At 39.7% G+C, this 20,566-nt stretch overlaps 1 protein-coding gene across 1 annotated transcript; it reads left to right on the top strand.

Moving 5' to 3' along the window:
- The first annotated feature begins 3,704 nt into the window (after window positions 1–3,704).
- Window positions 3,705–7,742, top strand: lsm6 (LSM6 homolog, U6 small nuclear RNA and mRNA degradation associated). Its single transcript, XM_035419952.1, has 4 exons — window positions 3,705–3,809; window positions 4,378–4,487; window positions 5,094–5,207; window positions 7,095–7,742. Exons 2-4 carry the CDS (start codon window positions 4,394–4,396, stop codon window positions 7,127–7,129), a joined length of 243 nt encoding a protein of 80 aa, XP_035275843.1. The 5' UTR covers window positions 3,705–3,809; window positions 4,378–4,393; the 3' UTR covers window positions 7,130–7,742.
- Window positions 7,743–20,566: the final 12,824 nt, after the last annotated feature.

Below are 20,566 nucleotides of genomic sequence, written 5' to 3'. Positions count from 1 at the left end.
TTCCAAAAGATATTCCCTCATCTGTCATTTGACACATCAGTTCAAAATCTCCCATAGGTGTTCAATTGGGTTGAGACCTTAAATTGAGTGACTGCAAAGGCCATAGCATATGATTCACATCGTTTTCATACTCATCAAACCATTCAGTGACCCCTCGTACCCTGTGGATGGGGGCATTGTTGTCCTGGAAGAGACCATTCCCATCAGGATAAAATTGTTTCATCATAGGATAAAGGTGATCACTCAGAATAACTTTGTATTGATTTGCAGTTACCCTTCCCTCTAAGGGGACAAGTGGACCCAAACCATGCCAGGAAAATGCCCCCCACAGTGTAACCGAGCAACCGGACCCCTCCACCGTAGGGGTCAATCACTCAGGCCTGTACACCACACATGCACTCGCTCACTTGTTGAGAATATAGTGAAGGATAACTCATCTGACCATATCACTTTTTTCCACATCTCTGTAGACCAGTGCCTATGGCTTCTTCACCACCGAACTCTCAAATGTGGATTTGTCTTTGTAAACAGGGGTTTATGCACTGAAACCCTACTATAACACCCCTCTGTAAGTATTTGTTGACAGACTGTTCTTGCTGACACAGTATGAGCACGTCCTGCATTTAAATTTTCAGTCTCCTGAGGAAGAGTTGCTTTTCTGTTTTTCTTTACATATTGCACTAATGCACGAGTATCACAGTCATTGAATGTGCACTTTCGACCACAATTTCCAACCAATTCCGACTGGCCAGTTGAGCAGTCTTAGTGACTGAAGCTCCTTCTATCTGTGCCCCAATAATGAACCCTCTTTCAAAGTCACTTAGATCTTTTTCTCTTGCCATCTCAATTCAAAATCGAGGTCAACTGGGCCTACTCAGCATTTATGCCACAGAGCATGATAAGATGTTATAGTTTAATTGTATCATACAGTACACCTGTACGGACACATCAGCAGTCGTTATGTTTCTCCACTCGTTTATTCTGGTTTTTTTCACCCATCTGTATATACTTTGGAGGATCAATACATTTCTGTTTTTGAGTGCATACTATATAGGTAACCTTAAAAAAACTGACAGAAAAACAGACTATGGTCTGTTGGTTTTAGTCTAACAGAAACTTAATTATGGAAAGGGGAGCTGATTCATTTCAAGGCAACAGACACAAGCACAAACTTTGTCCCTAAAGCTTCATAAGGTGCACTGTTCTTCTTCTCAGTTACTTTTTACCAGTTTGGGACCAGTAACCTTTGGTGCCATATGCAGTACTATATTGTGGTTCCATATGTGTATTACAAATAAAGCGTAAACACCATACATAATCATTCAAATTCTGCACATTTGTCTTTTAATTTAAGTTTGAATCACCTTGTTTACATAATACAGAACACTTTACATCGAATGAAAACACAACATATTAAGCATTAAATATAAGAATAATTATATTAAATTGTGTAACTTGAATGATTGTCAACATCGAATATATACATTTTACAAAGTTAAATGTCACACTGTGATTAAACTCTGGAATATTGTGATGTCAAAAGATAATGTGCTTCTGCTCATATTTTGTGAACATTTTACCAGTGTCAATTAATTATGTGGCTGTGCAAGTGTCTACTATGTGAATACAATATTTTGTGACTATCATTAAAATGTAGTAGTAATGAGCTGAATGATACTATTTCCTTTGACCGAATCTGTAAGAAACGTATAACAATAGTCCAAGGTCGGTGGATACTTTCTATTGAAAATGCTTTCTGTAGAGAAATTAATCTCTTTTATGTGTGGAAAGGACGGTTTTTCCATCCTCCAAGTGAACCCAAGAACACAAGCAGTTATAAGAAAAACATTCATTGAATATTTATTGGACCCTGGTTGTTCCTGATTCACAAACTTTCCTGTTTATGACTTAAGGATGTGTATCACTGACCTAAGTTTAACACTGCTGCAGATAACAAATTAACCTCTGCCCTCACCCGTGTTGCCTGCATCCTGCTAACAAGCTGACTGTCTGGAGGGCAAGAGGTACTTTATAATTCTACCTCTCAGGTTAATGTTTCCTCCTCACTGAGGCTCTAGCTAAATGCATCTCTCTCTCTCTGTCTCTCTCTCTGTCTCTCTCTCTCTCTCTCTCTCTCTCTCCCTCTCTCATGTTTCATACACTGTATCAATAAAGTATAAAAGGTCACACATTACAGTGCAGATATCATGTAGAAATAGATAGAGAGCAAAAGCACCAGTCAATACAAATCCCTCTTCATAAAATATAATAAGATATTAAAAATTAGCAATACAGGAAACAAGTCATAAACATGTATATTCTGTGGTAAACTGCTGTTCTCCACATCTCTGCGTCTAATAATCCACTAGGACTCCATGATGGCCATTTTGCTTCCCAAATAGGCACATCTGCCACCCCCCCCCCCCCCCCCCCCCCCCACCCCCCCAGTCTGTAGAGAAACATCATGTGCCTTTGAACTCATAAGCCATTAACGATGTGCAGCAACATATAACCTCACATGCTCAAGAGAGACATTGTACTTTTCAAATGCACCAAAATAGTGTCAAGGTCATAGTTCAGCTAAGGGGCCCTATTTACTTTATGCATAGTCCCAGGCATATCACTCAAGTGTAGTGCATCCAAATGTAAGCTAGATAATCAAAGTACACATTGTGTGAATACCATCCCTGGAGAACTTCACAAAGAATATGCTTTATAGTCTTTTTTCCATGTGACACAGGTCATACCCACCCAAGATCAAATCAAATTGCATGTCATGTAAACATGTAAGACACCAGCTCCAAATATATGTAGCCATTCTGTCAGGATTTTAATTAAAATATACACAAAAATATATGAGGAAGTGTCCCAAGAGGCATATCAAGCAGAATCCTGAAAAGAATAGAATAAATCTTACAATGTGTTCCCCTCCATTTCACAGAAAACATGTACTTAAAGTGAGGCAACTGGAGGTTTTTGGAATTCCATCATCCCTTTTGTTCATATCCAGTATTTTACAGCATATATTCATAATTTGTTCTATGCACAACGACATATACATATTATTTGTATGAAGCAACATTCTGCAAAAGTTATTGTTAAAGTAAGCAGCAGTTAATAATGGGTGTCTTCACTTTTTGCTTAATTTTTAACTCTCACTTTTCCTGCAATAATGGGATTCTCTGTGGGCCGTGTGTTTTTAGCTCAGGCCTGGCAGCACGAAAGCGTTTATGTGTTCAAGATTAATAAATGGGTAACATATATATATATATATATATATATATTACCAGTGCAACGTATAACAATGCTACCTATTTTGATACACAGTGGTATTTGTTTTTCCGAATATGTATATTAAACAGATTAAACAGGACAGATATTAGGCTACACTTTCTCAACAATACATGCACATACTCGGAAACACATACGACACATTAAAATAAAGTGTCGCGCTTTGTGACCAAATAGCTTTGCGCATTTCGCCTTTGTTACATTCACAACTATGCATTTAGAAGACGCTCTTAGCGACTTATAAAAGTGTACACATAGGGGTTTAAGCAACGACCAACGCTGATGCAAAGTCATCAGGGTCACACCGTTAGTAGTCAATGTGTAACCGTACACATAAAGTTCAATGCCACGGTATCCAAAAGAAGAAAGAAGGCAAGGAAGTATTATTACGACGAAAGTTCCACGAGATTGTGTAATGACCCTCTGCAGCTCCCGTAGACAGTGTGGCTATATGCTTGTGATTGGCTGCTATTCATTATATTGGATAGGCTACGAGAGAACGTTGGCTGAACGCAACCGTGAGTACGAAATTATATTTGTCCATTTTTGTGGCGTATTCAATAAACACGCATTTGTAAATATGTTTAACAGACAGGTTTGTGTTGTAGGACGTCATGTACTAAAATACACATCATGCATTTCTGTACAGATTAAATTATGTTTTGTCCACGTCCAAGGCTGAGCAGGCCTAGCCCTTACTTTACTAGCTAGCTAAATAGCTTACATGTTTTGTCAGCTTTAGAATATCCATTGCGACGAATCAAGCTAAATTAGCTGCTGTCTAAAATTAAATACTGCCTAAAATGAAACGTCACAGCAGAATTGCCTAAAATATCTATTTTCTTCCCGTGAATTTTGCTTATCTCAATGCACATACAATCTCTGCTGGTATGGCACTTAGTTTCATTTATGTTCATTTTATGATTTAAAGTTAGCTTGAATAAGGTACGTTTGTTAGGTGATTGGTTTGCTTACCTGCTTTGATGTTTTATCATCGCCGAAATGAACTAACGTTAGAACGCTCTACAGTGGCGTGCAAGCATGGGACAAATGTGGTGGTTGCTAACTATATTGCTTATTTGCTAGTTCTCCAGCTGGCACAATGAGTCTAAGGAAGCAGACACCCAGTGACTTTCTGAAGCAGATCATCGGTAGACCGGTGGTGGTCAAACTGAACTCCGGCGTGGATTACAGAGGTAACTTTTACCCCTTAAATTATTTTCTGCGGAAGCTCACGTTAGCAAGGTTCGAGAATGAGGATAGCCAGCCGTCAGTTTTGATGCATGAATGTTGATGTCATGGCTCTAGTCTGTAATTCAGGTGTAGCTGTCTGAGTGTGTCGTCAGTCATTTGTATTCTTTCATGAATAATGTACTTTAACACTCGACATTAATGGAGAAGAATTAATGGGTACCCACAATTTAATAGGACAATGCATTAAAAGAATGCTTTTGCTGTTTCTATATGGGTTAAGTACCATTGAGGATACTCAGTGTAATGCTGAATAGTGTTAGAGAAATTTTCACTGTTAATTTACATTTTAGAATTGCAGAATGTGTGGTTGTACAGCTGTGTGTCTTGTTCTGGTAACGTATGTGTTCCAGGTGTTGAGTGCTCCAGGTCACAGTGTTTGCCTTGTTTGCTGTGTGGGGGCTGTAAGTTCCTTAATGAGCTCAGGAGGCTAATTGGCACGCGGTAAATGAATTGTTGGGAAATGTGTAGGCTAACTGGGGTTGACAGAGGATAGCAGGCTATGTTGATAGAGGTGATGAAGAAACCTTTATTGGTCTCTTGCCGTGCAGGTGTCCTGGCCTGTTTGGACGGCTACATGAACATTGCTGTGGAGCAGACTGAGGAGTATGTCAACGGGCAGCTGAAGAACAAATACGGAGACGCCTTTCTGAGGGGAAACAACGGTAAGGGCTTCAGCCATACAGGAGAAAAGAACCTTCCTGTGCATTTACAGAAACCCTTTTCACGCAAGTAGCCTTACCTTCAGTGTTCTAGAATTTTGCTGTTTAGAGGTCATATCTGTTTGAGAATTGGCATTCCACGAAGGTTGCTCTGGCTGTAGCATTACCAGATCGAGCATTCAAAACAAGACACCTTCTGACACGGTGGTTCTCAAACTTTTTCCTCAGGGCCCTGTCAATGCTGTTTTTTTTCCCAGCCACAATTGCAATCCTAGAATTTTAAAAAGCTGTCGTGTTCGTGTTTCGAAGGATTATTTACCCTCTTAAGTCCTATTAGGTTTAACTATAGAGAATAAAAGTTCTATAATCATATTGCGCCTGTTGTGCTATTATTGCTAACAGTTGCGCAAAGTGGAAAAATAAACAATTAACTGATCAAATTAAAGACTGGTGAAAAGAGGTGAAGCGGTAGGCTCCTAACCGGTGAATGTGTGGACACCTGGACGCTAAAACTAGCCATTTTGTAGATAATGAAGAATTCAGAAACAAAGTAAATGATAAGGAGCTAAACCTGCATTGTTAAGTTTTAGGGGAAATGAAAGAAACATGCGTTCAGCAACCATAATTAAGCAAGAGATGAATGTAAGAAAAAGCAGGCAACACAGGGCTCCTTCAGGTTGAGTTTGAGAACTCCTGCTTTAAGACATTCTTGATGCTAGATTGTTTCTTAAGACCGCAAAAATAAAACTGCACAGATAGCACATAAATAATAGCCTACCTTGCTATCCAGCTACAGAGTACACAATGTGACAGTCACACATTCATTTTTCCTGGATGCATAACAATTACAAGTGTTCCAGTAGGTGTACATACACATTAAAATATGCCAAGACCTTACGTGTTCTGATTCACTTATTCTTCATTGGCAAGTTGCTTGACAACCTAAGCTATATTCTCAGCCTAGTAAGCCAAAGTTAACAAAACCATACCTCACCTGGACTGTATAGGCTAAATCTTGGTTATTCCTTTGACCTACATCCAAAGCTCTTTTTGGAGTATTTGACAGCCGCTTGTTCAGATGACGAATACTGGCACTTCTGTGAATACTATCACCCTGGTAAAATACTGGATAGTACTCGGTTGTGTGAATAAGAGAAGCCACGAGATTGCTAGCTGATACAGCACCATCTTGTTCCATGTATTAAAGTGGCTCATGACTGCTTCCATTAGATGTTAAGGACCGTTCTTTAGAGCTGATGTTGAAAAATGGTGCAAATGCGGAGGGTCTGACTTACTAAAATGACTTTTCTGTATTACTGGTCGTTCCAGTTTCTGTACAGTTAGTTGATTCTACTCTCTTATGATGTTACATAATTTTAATTAAACACTGAATTCTGTGCAGTGTGGCTGAAGTACAAGTGAATTGCTGTTGCTGCTGTATAGCTATAGCTTTGGGTTTCTGTGCTTTTATAAAAGCAGTTGCAGTTAAGTGCGGTACTGCTGCATATTTGTGTGCATCGTATGCTTGACGTTGAGACTCGCGGCACAACGCAGAACAGCCCTATACACAATCCAAGGCTTCATTTATAAACGAGCGTGATGTTCTCGAATCTTATTAGTGGCCAGAATGGAAAATATTCCTTTTTTCTAATGATAATTGAAGCTGTTCCCTTACCTCTGTAATTATGCTGTCTTATTACTTCCACCCCGCAGAACAATTATGCCGTTGACGATGTTGACACTATTGTACTGCCCTGGCTTTAATGTGGAGAACCGGTCGCTGACTTGGATGTGCATGAGTTACGACCCGGAGTTATGACTACTGAGTTGGTCATAATTCTGTGGGTGACATTTGTTTTGGTCTAATTGGTTGTTTCTTCTCCTTCCTAGTGTTGTACATCAGTACCCAGAAGAGGAAGATGTGAAGGATAAACCCCTTTTTTTTCTCCTTTTTTTTTTTTTTTTTTTAACCTTTACTGTTAAAATGGATTTTTAATTTTTGTTTGTAATGCTCATCCTGAGCTTCCATGAATACAGAACCTTTTTTTTGTATAGGCTGAGTGGCTAAATAAATTGCGTTCATCCCTCTGTACCGACAGATATTTTACTGCTTAGCTTGAGTGTCTCGTCCGCAAATAACTGCGCATACATGTTAGATCAGGGGTGTCACACTCCAGTCCTGGAGGACCGCAGTGTCTGCAGGTTTCTGTGGTTTCCTTTCAATCAGTGGCCAATTAAGGCTTTGAGAACAAGGTGTGTGAATTCTTTAGCCAATCAGAGAGTTAAATGTATTACTCATCCTCAAACGACCTGAAAACCAGCAGGCACTGCAGCCCTCCAGGACTGGATTATGACACCTGTGATTTGAATTGACATTTAAAATGGTATTTTGGAATAATAAAAGTCTTGTATAACCCTAACCAAAAAAAGAAACGTGTAAGGCACAAGCGAATTGGGGTACTTTATTTTTTAAAGTGAACTAGAGACACTGCAGCCAAATAAGCAAAGCAACACAATCAAAAATGCATATCAAATGTTTGAAAGTGTTATAGACTGCTATGTTTTGATGCACCCATTTGTTTATTTCCTGTCTTTGTCAGGATTGACTGCAAACCTACTGCACACATATGGGCTCCTGTGGGGTTCTGCTTGCTGTATACTCCCTCACCTAATTTGTGTTTTTGTGAAAGAAAGGCTCCATCTTGAATGTATTTTTACATTCCCTTAATCTCACCAAGCAGGGTTGTGTCAGTTGTTTGGAGAGTTCTGATTGGCTGACGGTCATCAGCAAGCAGTACAGTCACCGTTCTTGGTGCAGCGCAGTCTTGCTAAAATGAGGCAAGGGGATTAAGCGTGATCAAACTGCAGATTAAAGTGAGAACCGCTTGTCTTCATGGTTCTTTTTGCGTATTTTGGCTGTAGTTGCACACGTCTGCAACCATAAACAACCGTAATGGACCAGACCCGTACCAGAGAAACTGGTTTGGATTTTAGACCTGCTTTGGTTCTGGGTCGGGTTCCCAGGTCATCGGGATTCAGGGGACCGATGAAGACCTCTGCCAAAAACGCTGAAGTAACATCCTTTCTTTTGTCATTTCACTGAAGTGACTGCTGATTGACTGTAGGTTTCCACCATATTGCTCTCGCCTGTTCATGCTTTGCACATCCAGTGCGGCCTGGTGCGCGTTTGCTCCTGACCGTGGGGCGTGTAACTGCACCGCGCGGGTTCTCCACACGGACGCAGCGCTCGGTCCGCGGCCCGGTTCTTGCGGTAGCATGCCGCAGGCGGGCTAGCGCACCGCACCGCGGTACTCCCGAGCGTTTCTCAGCTCGAAGTTCAGCTCGGTTCACCGTTTCTGATTTTTCAAACCCCCCCTTTTGAACGCGCTCCTGTCAGGTGCCGCCAGCGCCGGTTTGTCAGGTCGAGTTTGCTGGAGGGGCGGCGGCGTCTGAAGGAAACGATGTTAGCCGTGCCTGCGGAGGGGAGGCTCGTCTGCTCGCACATCGCTTCTGTTCTCCTCAGCTGTTCCGCGGGCTTTGATCTGGAAATAAACCCTGTTATAAGGCTCATCGCAGGGCTTTGTTTAGGATGGTGAGAAAGTCACAAAGTCGCAAGGTTTATCCTACTTCTGGAGCTTTTAAAAATACCTCATGAGTTTATGTGGGCAGACTGAGAATTTCTATATTAATATGTGCGAAGTACAAGCTTATTGTGGGAGGCTCTTAAAACAATAATTTAAAGGATGAATTCCGTGGAGGTCTATGGAGTCAGTTCATTATATTCTGTGCAATACAATAAATGTTATGATTGGAATGGGGATAAATGGTGAGTTTTCACATGTTAAAAAAAGGTATTAAAACTCAAAACGTTGATGTCACATCAACCCCTCCATATTCACAGACCTTGGTCAAATATGTATTTGCTTTGGATTCAAATCCTTGTCTACGATTTACTGATCTTGTCTGGTATATTCGAACCAATGAATTACTCAGTTACTCCAGGCAAGCTCAATAGAGCACAGAAAAGTATTTGAATCCAAAACAAATATGTATTGACCCAGGTCTGATGTCATATAGTACATGGAGCCATCTTGCTGCAGCACTTTCCTTACCCCACTTAAAACTGTCTTTGCAGCCACTGCATTAACTGCACAGCATGCAGAGCCATCATGGCATCTCCTCAGTCATATCACACAAAACAAAATTATGGTAGCAACTGTGTTAACCACTCCACATTTAGAGTTGTCATGGCTTCCACTTTGCTTGTCATATTGCACTTGGACATGGCCACTGTGTTGATTGCACTGTATGGAGCCATCATGGAGCTGAAAGTTAACTACCACCCCCCACACAGACATATTGGCAGACACTCGAGCCATCATGGCTGCCAGTCACTATAAACGCACCGCGGCATCACATCCACTGCACTGTTTTCTTCGTAATACTGTGAGCTCTCAAAGTGACTCTAGCAGGGATTCTAGAGCCAAATATTTACTTTCAGCCCTGCCGTCACTGTGAATCAGTGTGTTTATGGAAGTCTTTTTAGTACCTCAAAAAATGATGAGCAACAAGCTGTGGGCTTCACACACACACACAGACACACACACACAGTCAAAATCAAGTAATTATACTATGTGTGTTTGTGTGTGTGTTTGTCTGTCTGTCTGTCTGTCTGTACTGCTATGGCAAGCCATTTAAGCTTTTATTCAACTTATTTTTGGTATGAATAACTAGTTATAATTTGAATTCTTTATATCAGAAATTAAAACTAGTTATTAAAATTCTTGATCTGAAGAATTCAATGTTAACTAGTAATAATCTGGATTCTTGATAACAACAATTTTATTTCAACTAGTTCTAATGTTAATGATCATCATTTACAAGTGTTAGTGAGGGTGGTGTAACATGTACATTGCTTTCTTAAAGGACCAAGCACCAAAAGGGAAAAACACAGAATGCAATGATTTTTTTAAACGTTTAAGTTTTTGTGAGGTCAACGCTAATGTGATGCTCTGCTAGTCATCGGAAAAGTCTTACTGCACCACCTTCTGCCAGAATATGGAACTGCACTATGTTTAGAGACCACCTCTCTCAGAAACTATTGTCACAATTAGGATACACTATTTAGTTATTTAGCAGGTGCTTTTAGCTAAAGTGACTCACAAAAGTGCGGGTAATATTATAAGCAAACAACGCAAGAACTATTCCATCATGAGGAGATGAGGTCATAGAAGAGTCAGGACTGGCAGGAGCAGCTGTTAGGTGCCTGAGGAGATGGCACTGTACTGAATTTGGTTAGCACTATAGTATGACAAGGACTAGCCAGGTCAGTATATTTGTAATCACAGAGCTCTGCACTCTAAACGGGTGGTACATTTTTTGATTCTCTGACATCAGAAAATTGTGTTGGCCCACAAATGTGGAAATTCCCAAAATAGCAAGTTATCAGCATTCGAGATTGCAATGAAGCATTTTGAAAAGGTGTAGGGCTGTAAGTGCTGTCATCATGCACAACCAAGCGAAAATGTTGACCTTTTCTATAATACAGAACAAAAAAAAGACTGGTCTGTCACAACAGCTTAGCCTCACACCAGCACTTTGAATGAAAATCAGCATAAGCAGGATTTAGTTTTTCTGCCCTGATAATTTACTGCGCAGCTGGAGAAAATGATTTTTACTTTTATTGTAATGTTGCCTTTATATTATTTGTTAAAATTATTACAGGAAAGGATTGAATTTGTGTTGTATTTAACATAACTAAGCATTTGCCTGCTGGATTCCACGCTGTGATGTCATTAGGTTTTCCAGCTGTGATGCAGTCACTGCAGTGATGCCATTAAATTGTCCAGGTGTGTTGCATTTTCTGTGGTGATGTCTTTAGTTTATCTAGCTTGTTCCACTCTTTGTAGTGATGTCATCAGATATATCCAGCTTTGAGCCGGTCTGTTGTCATATCGCAAGCACAGCAAAATTGTATAAGTGTAAGGTTGCACTGCTATCTGTGAACCTCCTTTTCATTAGCAAGAGTGTATTTCGGCTGCACAAAAGCTTGTAAACCCGTTTCTAAAATGGACACTGACAAGTATGGCCGCACAAATCTATAAAAGTGCACTTTGATGTAGCAACCAAAAGCAAATTTCCTATGCTATCAGAGGGAATATGGCGCCTTTACGATTTTTGTATGAAATGATTTATAGAACGAGACCCGCGGAAGCGTTTTACTCCACATGAAGAACGGGGGAGCTTTTAAACATTAGCGCAGAAACCCACGGCAGAGAGCATCGTGACCATCTGCTGTGTGTGTAATGGTGCCACAAATGTGTGGGTGACATTGTATATTCATGCTCTTCCGCAGTCCACAAGTTATTGCCACAGCCTCAGTGTGAAGTCTTAGAGCACACCCACCTGGTTCTAAAGCTGAGTGCGCTCGGCACTAATGTCAGGCAAATATTCTTTTAACCCTTTAGTGGTCACACCAAGATAAAATAATCCTCAGAAAAATGATTCTGCTCACTTGACCAGACCATTAAAGGGTAATTATTATCGAAAATCTTGGAGTTTTAGTTTATATGAAACGGATGGAAACATGGATAGCACAAGTAACACCTATTGTTATTATATAGTGTCATCTTTTCTGTTTCCATCCATTACCCTCACCCACCCCTAGTATTTGTCATACTTATTCGTCTTTAATATATATGGTTTTCCCTGTAAATGGATGAATAAATACAGTCAAAGCAGCGCTTTTATTTTAAAGGATATATGTGAAAAAGAAAGAAGTTTAAATGAATTAAATTAGGATCTCAATGGTTTTCACATATGATATGAATGGTTGCCATGTCATACCTTTTACAATAAACGGCAATTTATTTATTTTTGTGTGCCACTTACTGCAACGTTGATAGAAATGGGTCAGAAATGTACCATATTGTGGCTTTGTGAGTCTGCACGGCGCCCTCCACTGGCTCGCCTTGGTGCTGCAGCAGCTTCCAGGATCCCACCTGGCCTCCTGCCTGCTTCAGTGTAACTGACCTGGATCTGTTCACTTTCTGTACAGTAATGAGAAAAAACACCAACTGTCTGGAGACGACAAACCCTGTCAGCTTAGCCCGACAGCAATTCCCACACTCGAAACTGGGTCCTATGCACAGTGTGACGTTTGAAGCTGAATTGAAATTAAAAATTTAAAAGACCTGGGTGACACAATGCTTTTAAATAAATAATTATTCTAAGAATATTGCGGTAAGGCGAGATAATGGCAGAATTTAAATAGAATTCAGTGAAAAAGTATTTTTTATAATGAAGGTGGCTTTTCACACATCTGTGTGTAGATGCATACTGATGTGCTGAGCCTTTGATTGCTAAAGCACAATACTGAGCTCTCTCAGGCTGGGAGAAAAAATAGCACTGAAACAAAAGAGGAATAAAGAGATTGCACTGTGAGACTTCCACAGCCCACAATACTGTTCTACATCTTTCTGCAATGTTCTCTCGCTGTGTTTCTGTGTGACCTGCACAATACGTAACTGTTGCCATGACTGTGACTGCCCTTGTACTGTGCTTATGCAACAGTACCACTGTGACTGCTCCAGAATTGAGATTTGTATAACAGCAACTGCCCCAGCTCTAAGCCTCAGCCAAGACTGTAACCAATCCAGCCCCGATTCTTACCTGTGACCATAACTGTCCTCAGCACCGAGCCTTTGCCAAAATCATGGCAGGTGGGGAGGTGTCATGACAGTGACCACCCCAGTGACAGTCGTAGCTCAACCGTAGCTGCCCCAGTTTCGTACCTTTACCACCCTAGCATCAATCCATTGCCACAGCTGTGATCTCCCCAGCACTGAACCTTTATCATGACTGTGACTTCCCAGCACTGAGACTTTACCATGACTGTAACCAGCATTCAGCCTTTCCTATGAACATGGTCACCACTGAGGAGAGATTGATTGGCTGCCCTCGTCACACTAAAGAATGTGCCGGACCTATATTTAATTCTTCGGATGTTTACTGCCCTGAAGGTTCTCTGCATACATTCATTTCTTTGTGCTGTATTATGACTTTCATTCACCTCTAATTTTATATGCATTTGCCGTGCAATAACACAATATTCCTCAGCAGCAGACTGCATCAGAGTGTCTGAATTGATGTTGTTCACGCAAGACACTTCAGATATTGTTGGTTTTACTGGTGAAGGATCAGTATCAACTGTCACTGTTTAACCCCTTGGAACCCACTCAGTGACAGTTTTAATGCCACTGCATTACGCACCATAGACGTCCGTGTCGCTCCTTAATGAAACGAGCTGTCGCCGTAATTCATCTCCCTGAGTCGTTCCTGTGAGGTGACCTCTGTTTTCAAGGAAGCAGGCCAACATTGTGCAGCGTTCCCTACGTGGATTTGAAGCGGAACTTTGCCGCCGCTAAATGAGGACAATGCTTTTTTTGTGTCACCGGTGTTGGCCTAAGAATGCTTCGTAGCTGCCATTTAGTTCAGGGTCTAAAAATAAATCAGACTTTTCTCGGTGCTCAGTCAAAGCCGGGCCGTTTGGCAGCGCCGCTTTCTTGAGAGCCGTGCGAGTGTTTCAGGCACCCTCTGCTGGCTTAGCGTCTCCCTCCCTTTCGACCAGGAACTGTTCACCACAGAGCTTCATTTAGCTCGGGGCCTCCCTGGCGGGCATCCTTATCTGTACGTCTTTCACAGGGAGGCTTTATGTCAGTTGGTGGCTGTGAAGATTAGATACATTTTTGTTTTCAGCGCCTGTATGTTTTCTTTGATCCCTCACATAGAGATGCCATGGATCAGGAGCTGTTAAAAATATATATATATTAGAATTTTACGGTAACTGTGGTGAAGGCTTGAAATTGTATACAGTTGAAATGTAAATAATCGTATTATTTACAGTGAAAGCCCATTGTACATTTAACATTTGTTAGGTATACAGCCTGCTACCGTATGCTTAACATATTGTTACCATTATTTACAGTACATGGTAAAGTTATGGCCCAGTTGCCAGTATTTTACCCAAAATGTACATTTTTTACAGTGCATGGATGAGAAATATGCAAGAACAAAAATTGATTTAAAAAAGCCCCTGATGTTTCATTAGATCTTAACCAACTACAGAAATTCCCACAAACAAAGTACAATTTATAATCACTTTCAGGAAAGATTTGACTTCTTTTTCAACTTCACCAGCTTAAGTTTACTCACCCAAAAAAATGCGAATCACTGTAGCTTCAAGTACCACGGGGTTAAGCACTATTGGCTGTAATACCATCAAGCAAGGGAATGGGAATAAAGAAAATGGTGGTAAAATAGTTTTTTATTCTGTCCCTAACTCCGTAGCTTCACTTACTCAGTGGTATGGGCAAAGCCAAGAGGAGAACTGAGCGCCCTGAGATTTAAATTAGCATTTTCGTTTGATTTGAAATTTGCAATTGTAGACAATGGAAACAGGAGGCGGGCCATTTGTCTTGTTCAGGCTCAGTCAACTGGGCTGCCAGAGCTGCTGCAAGAACACAGATGTCAGTGAAGACAGACAGACAAACAGAAGCACACACACACACACACACACACACACACACATAGACACACACACCTTTTCTCTTAATCTTGTTTACTCATGCAAAAATGCACTCATTCTCTCTCTCTACACAGATTCAGACAGACCGACAGACAAACAAGCACACACATGCACAAGCTCTACTGTGAGCAGCAGTTTGCTCTGTCTGCACAGCTATGAAGATCTGAATGTGTGTGTGCGTGCATAAGTATGGAGAAATGGGTATCGGGACACTCTTCTCTCTCTCAGACGAGGAGACTATAAATGGAGTCTGTATTAATTTTACATAAACTAAGACCTTATATATCTTTTATCTGTTTCATTAACACTGCCCCTTCTTATTAAGTCAAATATATTCCATACATGACAATTTGGCTCCTCCAGTCAAGATTAAATTAAAACCGCATATAAATGCAAAACTAGGCCACCCAGATGTATAGCATATTTATTGGATGAATAAATGTATTCTGTGCATAAGAAGAAGAAAAAAAACAGTTATTATCATTTTTAGTAGCTGAGAATATTTTGTCAGACACACATTGGTATGGGGTCATTTTTTCCCTGTTTAGAACAAATAATAAACTCATAACCTTCTTAATTATTATTTGTGTTCAATTCAAAAAGAGTAAGTAAAAGAAATATCATTACAACAGATATTTGCTATGAGCCTATTCAATACATAGGCTGTATCCATATATTTCCCTTAGTCTATTCAGATGTTTTTTTCAGAAGTGTGTGTATATAGTATAGTATAATTTTGTGTTTTTATGTATGTGTATACATGATATGAGTTCATTTTTTTCTTATTATTTAAAAAGTAATGTTTATATTTAAATAGTTTAAATTGAATTTAACCATTTAAATTACTGTTAAAGGTGCAGTCTGATATTATCGACTTTAAATAATCTGCATTATGTGGAAGATGTTTCTGTTTCTTGATTTCACATTCTATCAGAATACGCAGAGATATGTTGGCAAACTACGAAGACACAGTATTGGAATTATATACTGGTAGTCTCCTCTCATAAACATTTACTTCGAAGGAACAAAAGGAGGAGGTTGCTTTTCAGCGAGACAATTCAGCTTTGTCCACTAGGGGTCAGACTTACACAGTGAAGAGGAACAAAGACCAGTTTCTGAAATATTCAAGCCTAACAGCCAAAGACCTTAAGGCTACTCTCTATACATCTTGTCCCATGAACAGTCTTAATTTGAGTTACTATCAGAATTTATCATTCAAACATTCCTTAAAATATATTTTTAGTTTTAGTTTCCAGGATGAATAATGATGACTTCACCAATGAAGGCTCCTTAAGTAGAAATATGGACGGTAATAATAAAGGTTAAATGCAACTGAAACATATAAGAAATAAAAAAAGAAAAGGAACACACTTCAGATACACAAGCTCTCACATAATGTATTACATTTCATAAAGCAGAGGCAGCATTAAATTACTAATTTAATTATAAGATATGTAAAAAATAAATTGAATTTGTGAAATTATTTATTTATTTATTTATTTTTAAATACAAATGAACACGTGTTTCCACAGCATTATTATATTTTTATTGAATAAAGACATATACCTGTTTAAAATAAACCAGATTTGTGACCCTTATAATAAAAAATTTGCCCTCTATTTACTCACACACATGCACAAAAACACACACACACACACACACACACACACTGTTCACAAGACAAAAATGACATACCTGCTCAAAAGGCAGTATCAAACAGTTTTTGGCTATTGGTGATGACATTTTTCATTTAGGTAAGGAATTTCAATAAACACATATACAGATCTATACTATCATTATTTAAATCTTTTAACTTCATTAAAGTACACTTCTACCCTAAGAAATAAATATGAGATAGGATACACACATGCTCAGTTGAAGTTGAAACATCGACAACATCATTTTCAAACCAGAACTGAATAACCTCCTCATGTTAGAGCTTTCACAAAGGGGAAAATACACGGTCTGCACTGAATTATAATAAATGAAGGAGAGAATATTCTGGAAGAACAAGCAGAAAGACCTCATTGTGGTTCTCTTACAGTTCGTCTGGTAGAAAACATCTTATTTGTTCTGACATGAGCCTTAACAATAGTCATGTCTGCGTGTGTGCGTGTGTGCGTGTGTGTGTGAGTGTGTGTGTGTGTAGGTGTGTGCATGCATGTGTGTGTGTGCGCGCACGCATTTGTACTCGTAATGAGAGACACACATTCAAAGGCTGGTTCCCCATTTGGACATTGGGTAGCTCCACATAGCATCCCATTTTTTTCAGTTATGAATCTTTCTTGTAAGGCGGTACCATATTTGCTTTATTTCAATTCATTTATAAACCTTTGGTCTTAATAACTCCCTGAGGATGGGACATCTCAGTTTACAAAGAGCTCCTGGATAGCATATATATTTAAAAACAGTACACCTAAGAGAATTACAGGAATGTACAGGAAGCTATAGCTATAGCTTATAACAGGAAATAGTATCTGCAGGATATAATAAGAATAAATACTCTTAATATTTTCATTATAATGAAATAAATGTCCTGTTAGCACTATGTTAAAGCACAGTAAAAAAAAAAAAAACATACAACAGTGTCTGCATCAGGCAGGGCAGAACTGTGGCCTTAAGCAGCTTGTTTGCCTCCTCACTGGCTTGATGGCAGTGATGTTGATGCACTGAAGCACCTGAAGCAAGGGTAAGGTCACTCCAGGTGATAACACAAACTTCCAGCCCTCTCCTCCATCACTGGCTACATTCCCCAGACTTCAGCACTATAGACCCATATTACCTGCTCGTGGACCTTAATGGTTCTTCAGCTAAAGTAAGTTCTGGAAACCCCTTAGGCGAGTGAACAAGCTATTTTGATGCTGTGAATTCTAAATGGTGTTATTAGAGACACGTCTTGGCCTAATCAGGTTTCCCTGTTAAAAAAAAAAAGACCTGATTCTTGTAAACCGTGTTACGCTGTATCGGTGTGACAAAATGCTTCAGTTTTAAACACTCAAGAATCAGCAGTTTTGAGAAGGAAATAGCTTACCATTTGTTCTACACCAAACAATTACATAGCCAGGCAAATTCACTGTGGAAGAAACTAGCCACGCTGTACCAAAATTTTAAGCTTATAGGGCCCATACAGTATATGCTGGATAAATACAAAGTGAATCCGTAACTCACCAAAATTGACCAAATTTTACAAGTACACCAACAGAGTTTATATGGGTCATAGGGATTACATGTACTCTGTTAGAGTTAAAAGTACTCAGTCAGAGTTGATTTTGAACTGTACATGTTGTTATGCGCAGTGCTGAAATGGCTAACGAGATCTTAGCGCCGCATGTACGATTAACTGAACTGAGATCTTGGCGTCAGCATCGACCTCCCTTCCTTACTGTGTGTTTCGCATTGTTCAGCCCTGCAATGTGTCTGTCTGTCTGTCTGTCCCCCAAAGAACCCAGACCTCCAGTCTGATGTTTGGACTCAGGCCCAGTGAACTGTGGTCCAGGTGCCTTCTCAAGAGTTGACTTTTGTGCCACACCTGAGGTCAGATTTGAGTTATGACCCCTTGAGTTCAAACTCAACCTGACCCAAACCCAGCCCATGCAGTTCTATGCCACAGATGGCCAAGCACTGGACTGCCAACTCCATTTCATTTTTCCTCTTATTACAACTGTATTCTAAATCATGTGAATAATTTAGAGGAGAGAAATAATTCATATTTTATTTATTTATTATTTATATTTATACAAGAGGTCTCCGCTGGGACCAGGTCTCGTTTTCAGAGACATATTTTGTAAATATTCAGCCATAAAACTGACAGTTCTTATTATCTGAAGAGACAGCAGAGCTTATGGAAAGAGATGCCTACCTTGAATTTAAATGGAACAGGATCAATTTTTAATTTTTTATGCTTCATTTGCATTCACTCTCTTCAAATAATTTTTCCTTAAAAAATGGACAATCAGGATTCCAGAGAACCAAATACACCAGTTTCATAAACACTAGAGAACTGGGGTAAACATGAATAAATAACAATATTACTCTTTAACAAGTTTATATCAAAATTCACAGATGTATTTACTGTATACAATAATAGTTCCAAAATCTTTGCTTCCCAGAGCTAGAACAAATAATTTCACAACTGATCTAGCTGTGACTGCAAAATAACACATTTTTCTTAGTGTGATATGTATTGGTGCTCCCATAAACACACACACACACACACACAGACACACAGATTGGAGGACAAATTAAAGGAAAACCTGAATAAATGAGTGGAGAGACATAACGAATGCAGATGCCTCCTTACAGGTGTACTGCATGATACAATTAAACAATTAACATCCTATCATGCTCTGTGTCATGTGTAAAAATGCTGAGCAGGCCCAGTTGACCTTGATTTTGGATCAAGATGGAAATAGCAAAAGATCTAAGTGACTTTGAAAGCAGGTTCATTATTGGGGCACGGCTGGCAGTTCCTGCTCACTGCTCAACTGGCTAGTGTTTCAACAGGAACAGTGAATAAAGTGACGTCTGCATTTAGATAAGTGGGAAAGGCATCAGTAAATAGGATCAGAATTTGTGGTGGATAGTGCACATTCAATGACCGAAATGCTTATGCATTAATGCGATGTGTAAGGAAGAACAGAAGAGCAACTCTTCCTCAGGTGACTGAGAATGTCAATGCAGGACGTGATCAGACTGTGTCAGCAAGAAAGTCCAGCGCCAAATACATAAAGTGGGATATTATAGTAGGGTTGCAGTGCATAACCCCCTCATTACAAAGAGGAATGCACGTTTGAAAGTTCAGTGATACAAAAACTATAGGCACTGCTCTACGGAGATGTGGAAAACAGTGATTTGGTCAGATGAGTCATCCTTCACCATATTCTCAATAAGTGGGTGAGTGCAGCATATGTGGCGCACACCAAGAGAATGGTACTAGTCTGAATGCTTAACCCCTCCAGCGAGGGGGTCAAATTTGGACACCTATGGGAGATTTTGGACGCCATCATAAAAACACCAAATGTGTGAATATTTTTTGGAAGAATGGTATTCCATCCCTCCAGTAGAGGTCCAGAGACTTGTAGAATCTATGCAAAGGTGCATTGAAGCTGTTCTCGTGGCTCATGGTGGCGGTTACTTTTTCCTTTAATTTGTCACCCACAAGTGTGTGTGTGTGTGTGTTTGTATATATAGGTTTTAATTACAGTGAATATCAACCTGGTCCGTAGTGAGCAAACAGGCACCTTCTGTATTTTAAATAATACGTTTGAAAAAAATAACAGATTTGGCATTATAGTTTTCTTAGAATTTTGAACAGTCCACAGTTTTACCACATTATTATGCTGTGCCAGCTTGTCACATGATTAGTATTATTACTCAGTAGCTGAACTAACAGAACGTGATCTCTGCTGTGTTAGCTGTTAGCATGTGCTTTGAAATGTTTTCACTGATTGGGACCAGCTCTCCTAGCAATGGAAGTACAATACGGTACAGTACTGTATGTATGTTTGTTAGCGCGCCTAGGGGTTACACAATGAGGTCTGCTGCTCCCCAGCAAGAAGGGAATTGCTTTACAAAGGGAGTAACATGCCATTAACATCCCACTGCCAGCTCTGTATGTTCTCATATATTTATTTCCTGTATTAAAATACATTTTTAAATGCAAAAAAAGCTCATAAAAATGAATGCAAATGAGTGAAACAAAATGTCAAACGGTAGCGGAGGACAAGCTTCGGAGAGACGTCTTCGCCTGAAACACAGAAAGACAGCCGAGGACACA

The sequence above is a fragment of the Anguilla anguilla genome, chromosome 5, assembly GCF_013347855.1.
Source record: "Anguilla anguilla isolate fAngAng1 chromosome 5, fAngAng1.pri, whole genome shotgun sequence".
NCBI lineage: Eukaryota > Metazoa > Chordata > Actinopteri > Anguilliformes > Anguillidae > Anguilla > Anguilla anguilla.
This window is presented reverse-complemented; position numbering and strand designations above follow the sequence as displayed.